Source organism: Manis pentadactyla, chromosome 4 (assembly GCF_030020395.1).
Source record: "Manis pentadactyla isolate mManPen7 chromosome 4, mManPen7.hap1, whole genome shotgun sequence".
NCBI classification, from domain to species: domain Eukaryota; kingdom Metazoa; phylum Chordata; class Mammalia; order Pholidota; family Manidae; genus Manis; species Manis pentadactyla.
The window spans coordinates 190,058,617-190,076,854 of record NC_080022.1 but is presented as its reverse complement, the minus strand read 5'-3'; the positions used below and the strand labels follow the sequence as shown (position 1 = coordinate 190,076,854).

The 18,238-nt window shown below is 55.8% G+C and overlaps 2 protein-coding genes across 2 annotated transcripts; both read right to left on the bottom strand.

Moving 5' to 3' along the window:
- Positions 1-3,015: 3,015 nt before the first annotated feature.
- Positions 3,016-7,886, bottom strand: UTS2R (urotensin 2 receptor). Its single transcript, XM_057501888.1, has 3 exons — positions 7,521-7,886; positions 6,701-7,071; positions 3,016-6,377 (listed from the first exon to the last, which is right to left on the bottom strand). The coding sequence occupies exon 3, from the start codon at positions 5,645-5,647 to the stop codon at positions 4,514-4,516; it is 1,134 nt and encodes a 377-aa protein (XP_057357871.1). The 5' UTR covers positions 5,648-6,377; positions 6,701-7,071; positions 7,521-7,886; the 3' UTR covers positions 3,016-4,513.
- Positions 7,887-13,172: 5,286 nt separating this feature from the next.
- Positions 13,173-15,032, bottom strand: LOC130683276 (testis-expressed protein 19.2-like). The gene is given in 5 exon segments (XM_057499549.1): positions 13,173-14,303; positions 14,306-14,353; positions 14,356-14,439; positions 14,442-14,674; positions 14,971-15,032. Coding segments are annotated over 5 exon segments (954 nt in total). The 3' UTR covers positions 13,173-13,776.
- Between the last annotated feature and the right edge of the window lie 3,206 nt (positions 15,033-18,238).

The window sequence follows — 18,238 nt, the reverse complement described above, 5'->3', positions numbered from 1 at the left end:
CCAGGCATGCCCAGCCTCCATCTCCAAGGCGCCGTGTGGGGAGAAGTGCCAGCCTAGAGCCACGTGGCCTGCAGGCCTGCCCAGGGGCCAGGGCTCCCCTCTGGGGCCTGGGCCCAGCCCTGGAGAGCTGGCCTCCTGCCCCCACGTGGCACTGGGCCCTCAGCCGTCCTCAGAGCAAGAGCCCGGCGCTCCTGGCTGGCAGCCCTTGGCAGCCTTGCGCCCTCCCCGTCATCTGTCTGGAATCCCCGCAGAAAAACCTGCCCTTGCATGTGGCCCTGGGGCCCCCGCATTCCTGGTTTGATGGGTGTGGTAAGGGGGCCCAGGTTAGACCCCAGCCTCCCCTGCACCGGAATGGGGGCCCTCATGCTTTCTCTGGGGCATAAGGGAGCCCTAGTGTATTTCCCCTGATGACCCTTAAAGCCACCCTGTCAGCATCGCCTGTCGGCTGGGTGTGCACAGTGTGGACTTGGGGAAGAGTCGCGGCCTCTGCACACCAGCCTGGCCTCCTGGGCAGGGCCACACATCTGCACAAGCCCCGGTGCTGCCCCCAGCCCAGCTCCACTGAGGATTTCTGTCTCCCAAAGCAGAGAGCTCTCTGGGTTTGCAGTGGTGTCTCTGGTGTAGGTGCAACTCGCTTCTCAGAGAATGAGCTCCTGCAAAGATCAGGATAAAGGGGCCTCGGCAGCGTGTGTTTCTTTGTTGATAAGGAACCTGCACAAGCGCAGGGCCAGGCCAGGATGTGCAACCTGGTGACAGGTGTGATGCACGTTCCACAAGCCTGTGCGTCGGGACATCCTCCCTGCCCTGGTTCTTCCCCCCACCCCTGCTGGGGCCCCAGGGAAGGTGGGATGGTGGGACCCCACGGCTCCTGGGCTAGGCTGTGCCACTCTCCTGGGGACCAGGAGGGCCTGAGAAAGCTCAAAGATGGCTGGGGCCCCGCCTGGCAGGGGTGAGGTCCACCCCCACTGCCCTGTGGTGGTCAGCAGCCACGGTGGCCAAGCCAGAGCCACCAGGGGGCTGTGGCCTGGGGCAGGAATGTGCCCACACCTGGTAAAGGGACTGTTCAGGCTCCGGACCCCACGCAGCAGCCTCCCAAGAGCCAAACCTCGGGCTTGGCCATGCGCTCACCCGGCTCCTGGCTCCTCTCCTGTCCTCCACCACCTCCACCACCCCAGGGAAGACAAATGACAAAGTGACAAAGGACAGTGGGTCCCAAGTGAGGGACACTGTGGAGCGGGTTCCTGGAGCCCCTGGGGCTGGCAGTGCCCTGGGGACGAGCACATTGGCTGCCAGTCCCTCCCACCTCTTTGCATCCCCGACCTCATGACAGGTAATGTTGATGTCAGGCTGTATCACAGATGCACACACGTGTGCACACAGAGCCCCACGCCTTCACACACATGTTAGTTTTAAAGGGAACGGGATCACATCACAGCCTTTCACGCCCCCTCCCCCACCACTGCCGTGGTCTCCGCTCTGTCCCACCAGCGACCATGGACCCTCGGATGGTGCCATCTCTGTTCTGAGGGCGTCTCACCCCCAGGCTGCGACTTAATCACTGCAGAGCATCCCACACCCTCTCTGATTTTTAAAGTACTGCTAAAACGAACATCTTTGTACATAAATATCTATCCACATCTCAATTTTTGACTTGGGATACAATCCTTAGGATTACTGGAGCAGGAGTATAAACATTTACCTGCCTCTGCACAAGTTCAGCCACGTCTTTTCTTCAGGGCTCATTTCTCTGTGGTCTCTGGGTTCTAGTCCTGCTTTCAGAGGCCTTCCCATTCCTCATGTTAAAGATATATTCACTGTATTTTCTTTTCCTTATTTTATTCCTTATGACTCATTTGCCCATCAAATTCCATCTGAATTTCATTTTGCTTAGGACCCCCGGTGGAGTGACCTCCATCCTGTGCTGGTGCCCTGTTTCCTGGGGGTTCCTGGACTCCCGTCTGTTTCATCTCCCAGCCCAGCCACCTCACCAGAGAGGTCATAGCCTCAGAGGACATCCTGCCAAGCCCTCCTCCCCCTTTTCCACACACCCACCTCCCCTCTGCCCAGCAGGGAGGTTGCCCCAGGTGAGGCCTCTGGGTTGGGGTCTCATGTTCACAGAGTGGACAGGGACACTCACTTTTCTAGAGTGGTGGCCACGTCCACCCTACGCTGGATCTGTGTGAAGTGACTCTGCACAGCTCTACAGTCCTGGGACTCAGCTTTCTCCAGCTTTGAGGATGAGCAGAGGCCAGTGCTATTGTCCAGGGCACCCAGTGCAGGTCGCGTGGCGCACTGACCCCAGGGAAAGGACCCCAGGCAGAGGTCCTGGCCCAGGAGCACCCATGAGGCCCAAGATCTAGGGCGTGTGGGGAGGGACGGGGTACAGACAGGCGAGCAGCCCACAGTTGTGCCTGTAGCACACGTGCCTATCCTGAGGTGGCCCAGCCACCCAGGCCTGAGAGCTTGTCAGGGTCCAGCCAGGACCCGGCATGTGGGGGCCCAGCTCGGAAGGACCAGTGCAGACCAAGCAACCAGCTGGGGCTCCCTAGCTCTTTTCTTGTAGGCCACCCCACCATGGGGTCCATGCTACCCCCCATGGGGTCCACACTGCCACCGTGGTGTCCATACTGCCCACCGTTCTGCTGTTCATGGGCTATTGTCTGTGAGGTGCAAAGGGTGCAAGGGGCACATGTGGGTCCTGGCCTTGGTGGGAGGTGAGTTACAGGCTGTGGGAAGCAAAATAGGAGACCAGGTTCATGGTCACACGGCAGCCAAGGGTCAGCGGTCAGAAATGCTGCTGGAGGCGGAGCTCAGACGTACTCAGGAGTGACCGGGATCTGAGCCGGGCCCCCGGAGGACCCAGGCCCCGGGTTTGGTCTGAATCAGCTGGACCAGCACGCCCCACTGCCCTGGGTCCCCGCGGCCCAGGTCAAAGTGCTCCGGCTCCAGGCTGTGTCTGGGGCACACCTGGACAGTCCTGGGTCCTGGTGCCCAGACCTCCTTGTGGCTGCCCCCTCCTGGTCTCACGTAGCTCTCAGGGACCCCCCACCCCCGGGCTGACCCAGCAGGCTGCTTTCCCTGCTCCTTGGCAGCACGGCCTGCACCCTCCTGCCCTGTGTCCTCCTCTGTCTCCCTCAAGGCCCAGTGTTGCAGGACATGGTGCCTCCCTTCCTGTGGCAGCCCGAGCAGTGCAGCTCCCCGAGAGCCACTGCCCAGGAAGGGCCGATGCTGCCTGGCGTCCCTAGGATCAGCAGCAACGCCCTGCTGAGCCCAAACAAGTGGACAAGCCTCATGTTTCAAGTGATAATCGCCACCGGCAGGAGGGCACAGTCCCCTGTGTCCCTGAGCTGGCTGGGGCCACTGGGTCCCCAGCAGCCCGAGCCAAGAGGCCTCTCTAGCTGCCCGTGACCCGAACCCCAGAGAGTCCATAGGGGCTGGGTCCTGAGCTCTCCTCCCTTCCCTGGGACTGCCGGGAAGTCCCAGCTCGAGGAGCAGCCCTCAGCCTCCTGCAGCTCTGAGGCCAGCTCGGCCCCTGGGGGAGCCAGCTGGGGCCTTGCGGGGCAGGGGGTGGGGGACCTGGTCAGTGCCTTCCCAGGGACAAGTGGAACTAGCCAAACGGCGTTCAGATGATCCACAGTGATGACATCCCTTTCTCTTGAAGGGCCCTGCTGGCCACCGCCTCCTCTAACATGCTGTCAGGCAGGGAAGCCCCAGGTTCCTGGGACAGAACTGAAGGAAGCCTGGGCTGGCTCCTGTTGGAAGCCGAGATGCATGTGGATAGCTCATCCTGGCACAATTTGGGCCAATCTGAGCAGGCCTGTGGCCCCCAGCCTTGCAGACACGTGACTCAGAGATGGTCACTGTAACCCAGCTGTCCATTATTAATCCAGGTTCACCCAGAACAGCTGCCTTATAAAATCACTGCGTGCCCAGAGGGAGGACAGTGCTGGGAGGATGGGGACCCTCGCCACAGGATGTGCCGTGGTATGTGCGATGGAGCCCAAGATGTGCAGCCACCTTGGAATATATCCTGGAGGACTGCTGGGCCCTGAAGGAGGGTCCTCCCCCGACGACGTGCACCCACCGCCGAAGCAAGACTGGGTCCCAGAGCGCAGGGTTTACTGCTCCAAGTGCTGACAGTGCGGGGAACGGAGCCACGCCGGGGCTGGGACTGGGCAGGAACGGGAGGGTCGGGTGCACCGGGCCGCACCCCAGCCAGAGGGGAGGGCTGAGCAGGCCCTGGTGTGTGCTCGTGGTTACTGCCGTGGCTGGTGACCGCCGGCCGAGGTCCCGAGCAGCTGGCTCTGGGCCCGCTCCTTAGACCCTCTCAGGTGGCCTGGCGGGGCTCCTGGGCATCATGAGGAAGGTGGCTGGGCTGACAGCTCAAGTGAGCGAGGGGGGAGAGCTGGGAACTTTCTGGAAGAGAGCTTGGGAGGGGCTCCACGGCGTGACCTGGGCCCTGCAGGGCCCCATCGCACTGCCGCCCCCACGTCTATGTTGGGGTCCAGGACGCTTAGGCACAGCCCCCAGCAGGGGCCTCCTGGGGCAGCGTGACGGCCCCGGCGGCCTGCTGGTGGCGCTGGAAGCGGACGCGGCCCTGCAGGAAGCTGCGGGTGCCAGCAAGCCGGTGGGCGCCCCCGGCGCGCGGGCGCAGCGAGCGCCGGCGGTACTGGCGGTAGTTCTTGGTGAGCAGCGTGTAGAGAAAGGGGTTGACGCAGCTGTTGCTGTAGGTGAGGCAGGTGGTCAGGTAGTTGACGGTGCGCGTGGCGCGGGGCGTGAGCGGCTGGGCCCCGCGGTACCGCGCGAGGAGCTGCCACAGCCAGAAGGGCAGGAAGCAGGCCCAGAAGAGCAGCACGATGCCCAGGATGAGGCAGGGCACCCTGGGGTTGGGCAGCCGCCGCAACTGCGGGAGGGAGGCCCGCTGCGACGACCAGTAGGCCCGGGCCAGGCGCGCGTACAGCAGCCCGATGACGACGCCGGGCCCCACCATGCTGGTCCCGAAGAGCAGTGTCAGGTAGGCGCGGTGGGCACGCGGGCCCCAGGCTGGCAGGCAGAGGCTCTTGTGGCCCCTGCAGACCAGCCGGATGGCCAGCATCATGGGCAGCGCCAACAGCAGTGCCAGCAGCCACATGCCCAGCGCCAGGAGCTTACGGTAGCCCTTGGGGCGCTGCACTGTGTCCAGCGGTCTCAGCACTGCTGCGTAGCGCTCGCTGCTCATGACGGTCAGGGTGAAGATGCTAGCGTGCATGGTCAGGAAGTCCAGGCTGAAGAGGACACGGCAGCCCACATCACCGAAGTGCCACTCTCTGGTGACATATGTGGCTACGATGAAGGGGATGCTGAGCAGGTAGACCAGGTCGGCCAGCGCCAGGCTGATGATGTAGACGTGCATGGAGGCCGAGGTGCGCAGGAAGAGGCACGTGACCACCAGCGCGTACGCGTTGCCCACCATGCCCACTATGCCCATGGCTGAGAGCACTGCCCCGATGGCACCTGTGGCCACCATGTCCTCCAGGGAGCCAGGCTCTGTCGGGCTGGCCCACAAGCTGTTGAGGGATGCACTGGGGATGCTAGGAGGCACGTGCGTGGCGCTGCCAGTTGTAGCCAGTGCGGGGAGCCTGCTCGATGGCTGTGGGCTCAGTGCCATCTCCACTGACACACACTGGGCTTGGGTCGCAGCTGTGCTGCTCCTGCAGACGGCGGGTGGCTTCTGTAGGCAGCAAGCTTGTCCTGAAGGAGAATATGTTCACTCAAGATGTGGGTCACGCACCCCCTCCTCCCGGGAGGCCATGCAAAGGCACAGTTCCCCCTGGGCTGGGGGCCTGCAGAGAGGCAGGGCTCACCACCCAGGCTCCTCTGCAGGGACTCTCCGTTCAGAACTGTGGTTGTGCCTCGTTTTCCCCAGCTTCCAGGGGGACCAGAGAATCACCTGGACCCAACCCCCACAGGGTGTGCCCCTGGGTCTCCACGCAAGGCCTTGGGTTGAGGGGACCTTTCTGCCGACCACAGCAGGGCTGCCCCCAGGGTGGGGTCAGCAGCGGACAGAGCCAGAGTCCTCCTCAGGCCCCACATTCTCATCTGCAAATGAGCAGGGGCCATGCTGACCCCAGAGTGCTTTCTCCCAATTTATTTCTCCTACACGTTCAAAAAAATGTTCAGATTGCAAAAATAGTATCTGTTGACTTTAAGATTCAAAAGGAAAATACGTGCGGTAAAGAGAGGAAAGCCCTTGCGGTCTCCCCTTACCCAGACAGAGGGAGAGGGGCCTTGAGTCCTACCTCACGCCATGCAGGGAATAACTCAAGACGGACTGGGGACAGTATGTGACAGGTTCAGTCAAGCAAGCAAGCCTCCCGAGGAAACAGTATCTGCACCACCTGGGGGGGCAAAGATTCTCAAAAAAGAACAGAAACATTTGTAATAAAAAAAAGTGGACTTCATTAAAATGAAGAACTTCACTGAGAGAATAAAGCCGTAAACCGTGGTGTGGGAAATGATCATCAGAAGACAGATCAGACAGAGAGCTAGTGGCCAAAATACATGAAAGACCACAAATCAGTGAAGACTAACAGCTCATTTGGGGGAAAAAAATGACAAGATTTGAATGGGAACAGCTCAAAAGAGGATTACCCAGTGGCCAAGAAGCCCATTAGAAGATGCTCAACACCATCCGTCTTGGGGAAATGCAGGTCAGACTCACCAGGACGGTGAGTCCGAAAGGCCGATGCCAGGTGCTGGGAGGAGCTGGAGCTCTTGCTCACCTCTGGCCGGACAAGACGGTGCGGCTACGCTGGAAGGCAATCCGGTACCGTCAGTGACGCTAAGCGCCTGCGTGCCCCTCACCTAGCAGTTCCCCTCGGACCCAAGAGAAATGCATGCGACTGTCCACAAAAGACAAGGCTGAGAATGTTCGCAGCAGCTTTATTTCGAGTAGCCTGGAGCTGGAAACAACCCGGATGTCCACGAACACAGACGAACACACCGTGACATCTCCATGAACACTCTGCGTGACAGTGAAGATGATGGAATGATCTCTAGTCAACAGCGTGGATGAAACTCGCATTCACTGTGCTGAGCAAAAGAAATGGGATAGCAGGTGAAGGCGGCCCGCGGGTCAGAGTGCTCCCGGGGGTGTCAGCGGGGCCGGGGCACTGGAGAGCCCTGTGGGGGCGGAAAGGTGCTGGGTCTTGGTCTGGGTGGGAGTTACCCAGGTGTGGACGCGTGTAAACCTAAGATCTGCGCTTAATGTATGACAGTTATCCTCATAAGAAGAAAGACGTAAAACTGGGGACACTTAAACGGTGAGAAGCCCTGTACCCTCCCCCCAGCCCAGGGATAACTGGCCCCGAGCCTTTCCCCCGCACGTCCAGGGTTGGTGATAACAAGGACGAACTCCCGCCGACCCCGCGCGTGACCCGAGCCCCGGAGCGGCGGCCCTGCGAGCTCCTGGGTGGGAGCCCCTGCGCGCACCGGGACCCCCTTCCCGCGTCCCGGCGTGGCCTCGCAGCGCCCGCGCTCACCTCGCTCGCTGAGCCGTCCCCTCTGCTCCCGCCGGAGTCGCGCTCTGCACGGTCGCACTTCTCCAAGCGCTCCGCGTGAACGGAGGGCGCGCGGGAATCCCGCCAGGAAAGCCACGCTCCACTGGGGCCCTGGTCGCCGCTGTCACCTGCCCGGCCGCCAGCTGGGATTGCGCCCGCGAGCGGGTATTAATAACCCGAGGCTGCGGGGGAAGGGGCGCGGGAGAGTGGGTGAGCCCGGGGGAGGGGCGCCGGGGGGCCTGGGGGAATGGGGGTGGGGGCGGGGGGCCCCTGGGGGATGAGGCCGCGTAAGGGGCAGGGGGCCGGGAGAGTGGAGGCAAGACCTCTCAGGCCTGGAGAGGGAGGTCGAGGCCCGAATGGATAGGGCCCTCCCCTCCCACCCCCTCCCCCCGGTTTCGAGAGCAAAAGAGACTCTACTCGCCTGTGGTTCTGTTATGGACCATTAATCATAAACCACAATCATAAAGCCGGCACCTTCCCCAAATATGACCTCAAAGCTTTGCTCTGCACATACTGGGTTCATTATGTTTTAATATGGTATTTCTGCAAGAACTCATTTCCAGTTGTATTATCAAATTCCATGGAAAATAAGGTTCCAAGGACAGCATGTGGCTCCATGGGCCCCTTTACAGGTGCCCTTTGCCCGACTGCAGACTTGTCAAGAGGCACACCCTGTCCCTGCCCCCCAAAATGCCTGGAGTGGGGCTCGCGGTCGCGGGCCTGGAGATGCGCCCCTGACAGAACCTGGCCTGCCTTGCTCAGCAGAGCTCTGCACAGACTGCGCTTGTGGGAAGCCCGCCCCCAGAGCTCCATCTTCAGCAGATGGGACCCTGCCCGGCTGTGGGCTTGCCCCAGTGCCCACCGCTGAGAGCACATGCCCTGGAAGGGGGAACACATCTGGGCCCACCCCTCAGCGCCCCTCTGTAGTGAGTGGCTGACTGTGCCTCCCGGGGCCCCTCCCCACCCAGGGCCCCTCCCACCCCAGGGACCTTCCCCATGATGCTGCTACAAATGTTATTTCCTTGCTTTCAATTTCAGAAACGAGTTTTCCCATTCCTGGTCCCAGACACTCCTAGATCTGAGTCCCAGCTGGAGGGATGATATGAATCCAGCCAATTAAAACACACAGGTCTCCGGCTGGGCCCCGCCCCTGTTAATTAGTGCAGCGACTCCAGCATCTCAATGGTGGAGTGCAGAGCAAAAACACCCAAACTCAGGCAGGTGGAAATGCGGGGAGAGTGAGAAAGTATTTAAAGTGCACACAGTACTGCTTTCTCAGGACCCACCCATGGGGTGCCCTAGGGAAGCCGCATGGGCCGCCTGCCTGCTGGAAAGAGGCCAGGAGTCCGAACCCTGTAGCCTCCCAGGGCCCAGGGGGACCACTCCGGCTGGATGACCTGTGGAGAAGGGCCTGCATTCAGGACCCAAGAAAACTCACCTTCTGAGTGAAGAGGCTGCATGAAGAGCCCCCAAGAACCCTTCTGGGAACTAAAAGGTGGGGTTTAATGCCAGAGGGTGGAAATCGCAGAGGCTCCACCACCACCACCACTGTCATCACCAGCACCACCACCAGCACCACCATCATTTTTACAGACACACAGTACACAACACACACCCGGGCACCCCCAACTAGATCAAATGATAGTATTTTTCCATGTTTGCTTCAGATTGTTTTAGGAAATAATACATTCCCAGGCGTCCACATTCCCATTCTCCTCCCTCCCTAGAGGCACCACTGCCCTAACTTAGGGGAACCTCCCAAACTTTTTTTCTGACCACATCTTTTCAATGTGCAACTAATAATGTGCTTTATCTTTTCCATTAATGGGACCATACTGCATCTATCCTTTAGCACGGTCCTCTTTTACCTCAACCTGACAGATAAGAGCTCATTCACTCCTTGGAAAGGCTCTGTGATATTCCACCACCATCACAGCCCAGCAATTTACAGGGACCCCCTCTCCATCACATTGCTAGGGCCGGATGCTGAGCAGAGTGGGGCAGGGCTCTGGGCCAGACATAGAGATGGCCAAAGAGGCCTGCATGCTAGCTGCCTCGGTGTGAATCCAGGCGCCTTCCCTTGTCAGCTGTGGGCCTTAGGGGAGGTACCACACCTTTCTGTGCCTCAGTTTCCTCATCCGTAAAATGCAACCAAAAGTAGAACCAACCTCATCAGAGTGTTGTGAGATTTAAACATGTTCATGGCTATGAAGTGCTGGCACAGTGCTGGAAACCACTGGCTGTTAGGGTGATGACGGTGATGAGGATGGAGGGGATGCCCTGGTCCCTGCCTTCGAGGAGTTCTCAGTCCATGGGAAGGAGCTGCATTCACCATGCACATGGTCATCGGCGAGAGCAGGGCGCTGCCTTAGGGCAGCAGTGTGTGGCTCTGGCTGAGTGAGGGGAAGGGATCATCACCTCCGGTCACAGAGGTGGGAGCAGGGCTGGCACCAGAGGGGGTCGTGGAGGAGAGGGCTTCTGGGCTTGGGGCTGCTGAGACATGGAAGAAGGAAGTGATTTCGCTAAGTCTCAGGGGTCCGTGCAGAATGGCCTGCCTGGCATAAGGCTGAAGCCCTGAGAAGACAGGCTGAGATGGGACAGACCACCGCAAGTGTCCTGGCTAAAGCCAAGGAGTGGCTGGCTGTCCCCTGGTGCTGTGAGGCCCCGGACATGTGGACGCCTGCCTTGCACTGCAGGAGCCCATGCAGGGGGTGAGGCCCCACAGCAGCTCCAGCAAAGAGGCCAGAGACCCCAGTCTTCGGAGCACCAGACTCCAAGAGGTGTGCAGGCCATATCAGGAGCCATTGTCACCTCCTTATGTCCTGGCAGTGACTGCAGCCCAGCCTTCAGATGGTGTTGGGGATGCCCATCACCCTGAGGCTGGGGTAGGAGAGTCTCAGTCTCCAGTTGTCTTCCCCACCTAAGACAGAAAGTTCTAGAGAATCCCAAGGAACGCAAATGATTTGTATCTGCATACTGGCGCAGAGTTTCCTTTCCCTGAAGCACCCACTGCTACCCATGTTGCCCCCCAACAAAGGACTCTGGCAGGGCAGTTTATGGACACACTTTGTCCTTCCTGTAGTGTCCCACCAAGTACCTGGGGTCCAGGCCACCCCCAGAAACAGGCTCCTCCAATGCAAAGATGCCCCCACACCCTGGGGAAGGGACTCAGACCAGTGCAGTCCCCTGGGGGGTGGTGAGCCACAGGCGTGGTTGTGGTCAGCAACTGGACATGCGTCCTGACGGCGTTCACAGAGCTCTTGCCAGCACAGAATGTCAGGAGACCTGGCCAGTCCTGACCTCCGGCTCCCCTTGGAAATCCTGAGGCCCCTGGGGTCATAGGACCTCCCGCTCCACCTGATGGGCAGCTGCCCTCGGGAGGGATGGAAGTCCCGTGAGGTGGGAGGACACTCCACGACCTGCAGGGATCCCATGCCTCTGTCGCCCCTCCCAGGGCTGGGGGTGCTGTCAGCACGCCTCAGTAGATGTTCCCGGAAGGGGCCTGCGCTGCAGGTCTGATGCCACACGCCCTGCGCTCCCTTCCTTGGCTCGTGCTCCCACCCTCGCTGTCCTGAGAGGTCTGTCCAGTGCCTTTGGCCCCGTTCCTCATGACACACACCGGGTCTGCAGTTGTGGGCAGTGTGGCATCGCCTGGTAGAACACAGGACTCCCAGCTAAACTCGGGTTTCTAGTCAACAACAAGAGGACGTAATTTTTAACCTGTTTGCAACACCTGATAGAACATGCCTCCACAGGACGCTGCCCGAACTGCAAATGTCGATCGTGTGATTGGCTGTGGTTTGTGAAGACCTGCATTGCCATTAACAGCTAGGGCCCCACCCCTGTGACACTTAGATTTGAATTGTTAAAAATTTAGGTGAAATTCACACAAAATTAACTATTTAGGTGAGTGATCCATGGCTGTAAGTTGACAACACCTGCTGCGTGACCGTCACCTCCCTCTAGTCTCAGAACATTTCATTATGCACAAGGAGAGCCTACATCCACTAAGTGATTACTCCCCACCTACCTGCCCCTCAGTCCCTGGCAACCACTGTCTACCACCGTCACTAGATTTGCCTGCCCCAGACCCTTCATGTGAATGCAGTCATATGCAACTGGCTTCTTTCCCTGAGCATCGTGTCTCTGAGGTCTGTCTACCCTGGCCTGGGCCAGGGCTTCATTACCGTCTATGGATGAATTGGATTCCGTTGTGTGGACGTGCCATACTGCACCTTTCTACCCACCTTTGGTGGGTCTTTGGCTCGTTTTCACCTTGTGGCTGGTGTGACAAGTGCTATGAGCACACACATACATGTTCCTAATTCATTTGGGCATATACCTAGGAATGGAATTGCTAGGTCATACAATAAGGATATGTTTTAGTTTTTAGGATACATTTTATCACATTTCAGTTTCACCATAACCTTGTGAGTTTGTTTTTCCCCATCTTCAGATGAAAAATGCTGAGGAACCAGCTGCAGCCTCATGCACAGACCTGGGACTTCCCCCTGGGCCTTCCCACAGGGCTGCCCCTCCTGACCTCAGCACCCTCCCGGTACTGCAGAGCAGCCGGGTCATGTTTTTTAAAAAAGGCTGGCCAAAACAAGGGTTTGCTGGAATAATGAATGGACTGTTTAACCTGGAGGGACAGATTGAGGAGGGGATGAAGCAAGACCAGGCTGTTTGTTTGGGAGAAGAGGCAGCTGTCTGTTCGAATGCAGACTCCAGGTCACTAAATGCTCACAGAATTATGATGGTATGTTGAAAATCTTCCAATGACTTCTCATTATGCCTTTTCTCCATTTATTAAAATCAGAAGATTTCATGATTTAAGGTCTGGAGACTCACTTCTGAGAGGTACATGGGAGAAAGACTGCCCTAAAAATTTAATGAAAGGATCTTGCCACTATTGCTAATACTTAACGCAGCAGTAAAACCCCACAATGCGAACCCTGAGACCTGCATACTTCACTGAAATGACACAGCCCTCTGGCGAATCACTGGAAGGCTGTACCAGCCAGAGACCACCGAGGGAAGGCAGTGGAGACTTCCAACCCGTCATTACAAGGAGCAGCTGCCCATTAAGAGGTTCTTCCATGCCCATGGCACCTTGGTGACCAGACCCGAGCTTCCTTCTCCAATGAATCTGTTCAGAGCGGGAAAGCTGCCTTGCACGCCCCCGTGCCCCCCTTCCCCTCTCACAAACATAGTTCACTCCCTTCACACGTGGCTCTGCCTGCATTATATATATATATATGTATATGCATGTATATCAGGGGCACAGAGTTAGATTAATTAAAAATCTGTGATGATATACTCTTGTTATTGTCCAAAACATGGCCCTTCCTATTTTAAGCATGTGTATTTGTATTCGATGTTTACAAATAATGTAATAAACACCTGTGAAACAAATTCCTACCATGCGCCAAAAACCTGACCCAAACCCTCGTCTGTCCTGTGCTGCTCCCACTTCTGTCCCCTCCCAGGGGACTGAAAACTGTACAGGGAAACCACCCAGACACCGAGACAACAAGGCTGACCAACAAGGGCGCACGGAGGGGTCACAGCACAGGCGCTGCTCTATTTAATTAAAAACAACGTCCAAAGAAACGGGAACTAGACGGCCAACCATATAAAACGGCCTGCATGTGAAACCAGGTGTCCCCAACTGCAGACCGCAGTGCCGGTGCTGCCGACAGGGGCCTGTGGCGTCCCAGAGCCCTTCAGGCCACCACGCGGCCCCTGGGCTCCAGCATGTTCCTGGGAGTGTGTCCCACATGGCATCTCTCCCCGCATCCAGGGCGGGGTTCTCCGCACTCTGTACGGCATGTGTTCACGCAGCGCGTCCTGGAGAGCGTCACGTGCCTGACTGTGACCTCTGACGGGGAGGAACGTGTCCCCGTGATGGGCATGAAGCCCTTCCCAAGGAGGACGAGGTGGGTCCCCCGCTCAGTCTCCAGGCCGCTCAGCATTCCTCCTCCTCAGGGGCAAGTCCCCATCCTTCGCCACCTGTTCCCTTGGCTCCTGTGGGGGGGCAGCCAGGACCAGCAGGCAGGGGACAGGTGGGCCTGCCTCCGTCCCTCAGTTCTGGGGCCCGGGGCTGAAGGGCTGGAAACGGGGCAGCTCCCCCAGAGCCGAGGCTCCCAGGGCAGCCAGGCTCTCCCCAGGCGCCCTGGGCCCGCCGCTCTAGCTCCCCGTGGTGCTGGGACCCCGTGCTGGCGGGGAGGACTGTGGCCTAGAGGCTGAGCCCCCCGCCTGCCTCGCTTCCAGGCCAGGGCGAGTGGGGGAGGATGGCGAGCCCCCTCTCAAGCAGGGCTGAGTGCGCCGGGACCAGCTCTCGGCTCTGCCCTGGGCAAGAGGGTTCCAGAATGCTCGGCTTCCACCTCTGCGGCTCCTGCACCTGCGGGGCATCGTGGAGGCTCACCACCCACACCTCCTCGGGCCCCAGCAGCAGCTTCCAACACTGGCCCGAGGGCCTCAGGGCCCGGCCCGGCGTCCCCTTCCGCAGGCAGGTGGCACCGTAGCAGCCCTCCATGGGGACGCCCTGCAGGTCCAGTAACCAGGCCTCGGCCGCGGTCGGGTCCACCGCCCGGGTGGTGCCCAGTTCCAGCGCCATGGGCTCCCCGGGGGGCAGGCCCACCTTGAGGAACCCCTGCCACGGAGGAGGGGGCCTCGGCCAGTGCGAGCAGGCAGGGGGCGCCCCGAGTCTCCAGGGGAGGCCTTGGGTCCAGTCAGCGTCCTCGGGACCCAGGCCCAGGGGGCCGCATCCTGAGGCTGCAGCTCGGTGGGCACGGGGCGGCGGTCCAGGCCCACCCGTCCGGCCCCGCGGCGGCTGACTGCGGAAAGCCCGGCCCCGCCTCGGCGGAGCCCGTCAGCTCGGGGCCCCAGCGGTCGTCCGCCAGTCCTCGAGCTCCAGCGCTTCTTTCAGTTCCAGGAAGGCCGCCTTGAAGCAGGCGAAGCAAAGCCCATACGTCCAGGCTGCGTGGAGGCCGGACGCGCCCTCGGCCCCACGCGGCACGCTGACCGGGGGCACATGGCCACGCGGCCCGCCTCCCGCAGGGTGCAGGCAGGAGCGGGGCTGGCGGGGGCTGGGGGCAGGCGGGCAGGTGGGGGCCGGACGCTGTCTTCTTTCACTTAGTAATACATAGTTAAGTTCCTGCAAGTCTTTTCACGCCTTGATAATTCATTTCTTTTGTGTTGGATAATATTTCGTTGTCTGGATGTACAACCATTTATCCCTGTACATACTGGAGGAAATCTTGGCTGCTTCCAAGTTTTGGAATTGATGAATAGAGCTGCAGGTTTTTGTGTGGACATAAGTTTTCAACGCATTTGGGCAAGTACCAGGGGGTATAACTGATGAATCATTTGGTAAGAATATGTTTAGTTTTGTAAGAAACTTACAAGCTGCCTTCCAAAGTGACTGGACCTTTTTGCACTCCCAGCAGCAATGGTAAAGAATCCCTGAGGCTCCACAATCCTGACCAGCATTTGGTGGTGGTGAGGCGGGGGCAGATTTGGTCATTGTGGTAGATCTGTGTGGGATGACTGTGGGATCGCAGACCACTGTCATTTTAATTTGCATTTACCTGATGACATGTGATGTGGGGCATCTTTTCATATGCTCATTTGTCATCTATATACCTTCTTTGGTGAGGTCTTTCTTTGGTTCAGGTCTTTTGCCCATTTTTAAATGAGGTGGTTTGTTTTCTGATTGCTAAGTTTCAAGAGTTCTTGGCATATTTTGGATAACAGCCCTTTTTCACATGTGCTTTTGCAAATATTTTCTTCCAGTCTATGGCTTGTCTTCTCATTCTCTTGACATTGTCTTTCTTTTTTTTTTTTTAAATAATTATTTTTTATTGAAGGGTAGTTGACGCACAGTATTACATTACATGAGTTTCAAGTGTACAACACAGTGGTAGAACATTTATATACATAATTCTAGGTTCCAGCTATCGCCCTACCAGGCTGTTACAATATCTTGACTATATTCCTTACGCTATCCATTACATCCCGGTTACTTATTTATTTTACCATTGGAAGTCTGTCCTTTTTTTTTTTTTTTTTTTTTTTTTTTGTGAGGGCATCTCTCATATTTATTGATCAAATGGTTGTTAACGACAATAAAATTCCGTATAGGGGAGTCAATGCTCAATGCACAATCATTAATCCACCCCAAGCCTAATTTTCGTCAGTCTCCAATCTTCTGAGGCATAACAAACAAGTTCTTACATGGAGAACAAATTCTTACATAATGAATAAGTTACATGGTGAACAGTACAAGGGCTGTCATCACAGAAACTTTCGGTTTTGCTCATGCATTATGAACTATAAACAGTCGGTTCAAATATGAATACTCATTTGGTTTTTATACTTGATTTATATGTGGATACCACATTTCTCTCTTTATTATTATTATTTTTAATAAAATGCTGAAGTGGTAGGTAGATACAAGATAAAGGTAGAAAACATAGTTTAGTGTTGTAAGGGAGCAAATGTAGATGATCAGGTGTGTGCCTGTAGACTGTGTGTTAATCCAAGCTAGACCAGGGCAATAAAACATCCACGTATGCAGAAGATTTCTCTCAGAACAGGGGGGGTGAGGTTCTAAGCCTCACCTCTGTTGGTCCCCAATTTCTCACCTGATGGCCCCCCTGCGACTGTGCCTGTCTTAGGTTGTTCCTCCCTTGAGGAATCTTACCCGTCTCTGGCTAACCAGTCATCTTCCGGGGCCATACAGGGAAATGTAGAGTTGGTAAGTGAGAGGGAAGCCTTATTGTTTGAAAAGGTTAGCTTTTTACTTCTTTGCATATTTATGCCCTGTGGCTTCTATGCCCAGCATTTGTCTTGAGGTATCTTTACCACTTGGAAGAATTATGATACTCGGTAAATTTGATATGAGGCACGAATTCTATTTAAGTGTTGTAATTAGGAAGGAAGAAGAAAAGCTATAGAAGTAGCAGGCGGAAGAAAACATGGGAAGATTGATTATTTCTTTGACATATCTTCTTGTAGAGTAACTTCAGCATGTATAGGTTTTAAGCTACTACTTAAATTGCGCACACACATTAACATAATAGGAGTATAGTTACATAACCAAGGCATATCTGTAATTACCAGCCATCTCCAGTGAAACCAAGAAAACCAGTTAGGCACCTTAGGCATTTGTGAAAATTTATCTATGATATGGTGGATATTGTCCAACTGAACTTGAACAGTCTGAGAGAAATCAGACAAATTAAAACAATCCATTCCTGGGGAATGTTCACATGCCATATGTTCTTTTAACAGTAAATAGTCTGTAGTTGTAAGACTTTGGAGCGCTACAATTTGCACTTCTCCAAATTCTTGGTTGAGTTCCAACAGTAGAGATCCAGTCAAATTTGTTGTTTTACTGTATGCACAGGCCAGCTTAGATGTCTCCTTCCTCATTCCCATGGCAAGTCCAGGAACTGGTGGGATGAGTGCATCTACAGCTGTAGCAGTGCGTGGATCTTTGTTGGGGTTTTTTGATGATCATCTTCTGGCATGAGTCTTCCAGAGAGTGCAGATGTTGGAAGTTCTTTTTCATATCGTATCTTAGTTCATTTTCGGGGTAGCCCAATTAGGCTTTGATCCTCTGTATAAACACAAAAAGACCCTTTGCCTACACTTTTATATGCCCTTTATACCCTTGTGTAGAACTCGTTGGAGGTTACCACACAGGAACTGCCCTTTTTTTTTTTTGCTTTGTTTTTGGTATCACTAATCTACACTTACATGACGAATATTATGTTTACTAGGCTCTCCCCTATACCAGGTCTCCCCTATAAACCCCTTTACAGTCACTGTCCATCAGCATAGCAAAATGTTATAGAATCACTACTTGCCTTCTCTGTGTTGTACAGTCCTCCCTTTTCTCCTACCCCCCCCATGCATGTTAATCTTAATACCCCCCTACTTCTCCCCCCCTTATCCCTCCCTACCCACCCATCCTCCCCAGTCCCTTTCCCTTTGGTACCCGTTAGTCCATTCTTGAGTTCTGTGATTCTGCTGCTGTTTTGTTCCTTCAGTTTTTCCTTTGTTCTTATATTCCACAGATAAGTGAAATCATTTGGTATTTCTCTTTCTCCGCTTGGCTTGTTTCACTGAGCATAATACCCTCCAGCTCCATCCATGTTGCTGCAAATGATTGGATTTGCCCTTTTCTTATGGCTGAGTAGTATTCCATTGTGTATATGTACCACATCTTCTTTATCCATTCATCTATTGATGGACATTTAGGTTGCTTCCAATTCTTGGCTATTGTAAATAGTGCTGCGATAAACATAGGGGTGCATCTGTCTTTCTCAAACTTGATTGCTGCGTTCTTAGGGTAAATTCCTAGGAGTGGAATTCCTGGGTCAAATAGTAAGTCTGTTTTGAGCATTTTGATGTACCTCCATACTGCTTTCCACAATGGTTGAACTAACTTACATTCCCACCAGCAGTGTAGGAGGGTTCCCCTTTCTCCACAGCCTCGCCAACATTTGTTGTTGTTTGTCTTTTGGATGGCAGCCATCCTTACTGGTGTGAGGTGATACCTCATTGTAGTTTTAATTTGCATTTCTCTGATAATTAGCGATGTGGAGCATCTTTTCATGTGTCTGTTGGCCATCTGTATTTCTTTTTTGGAGAACTGTCTGTTCAGTTCCTCTGCCCATTTTTTAATTGGG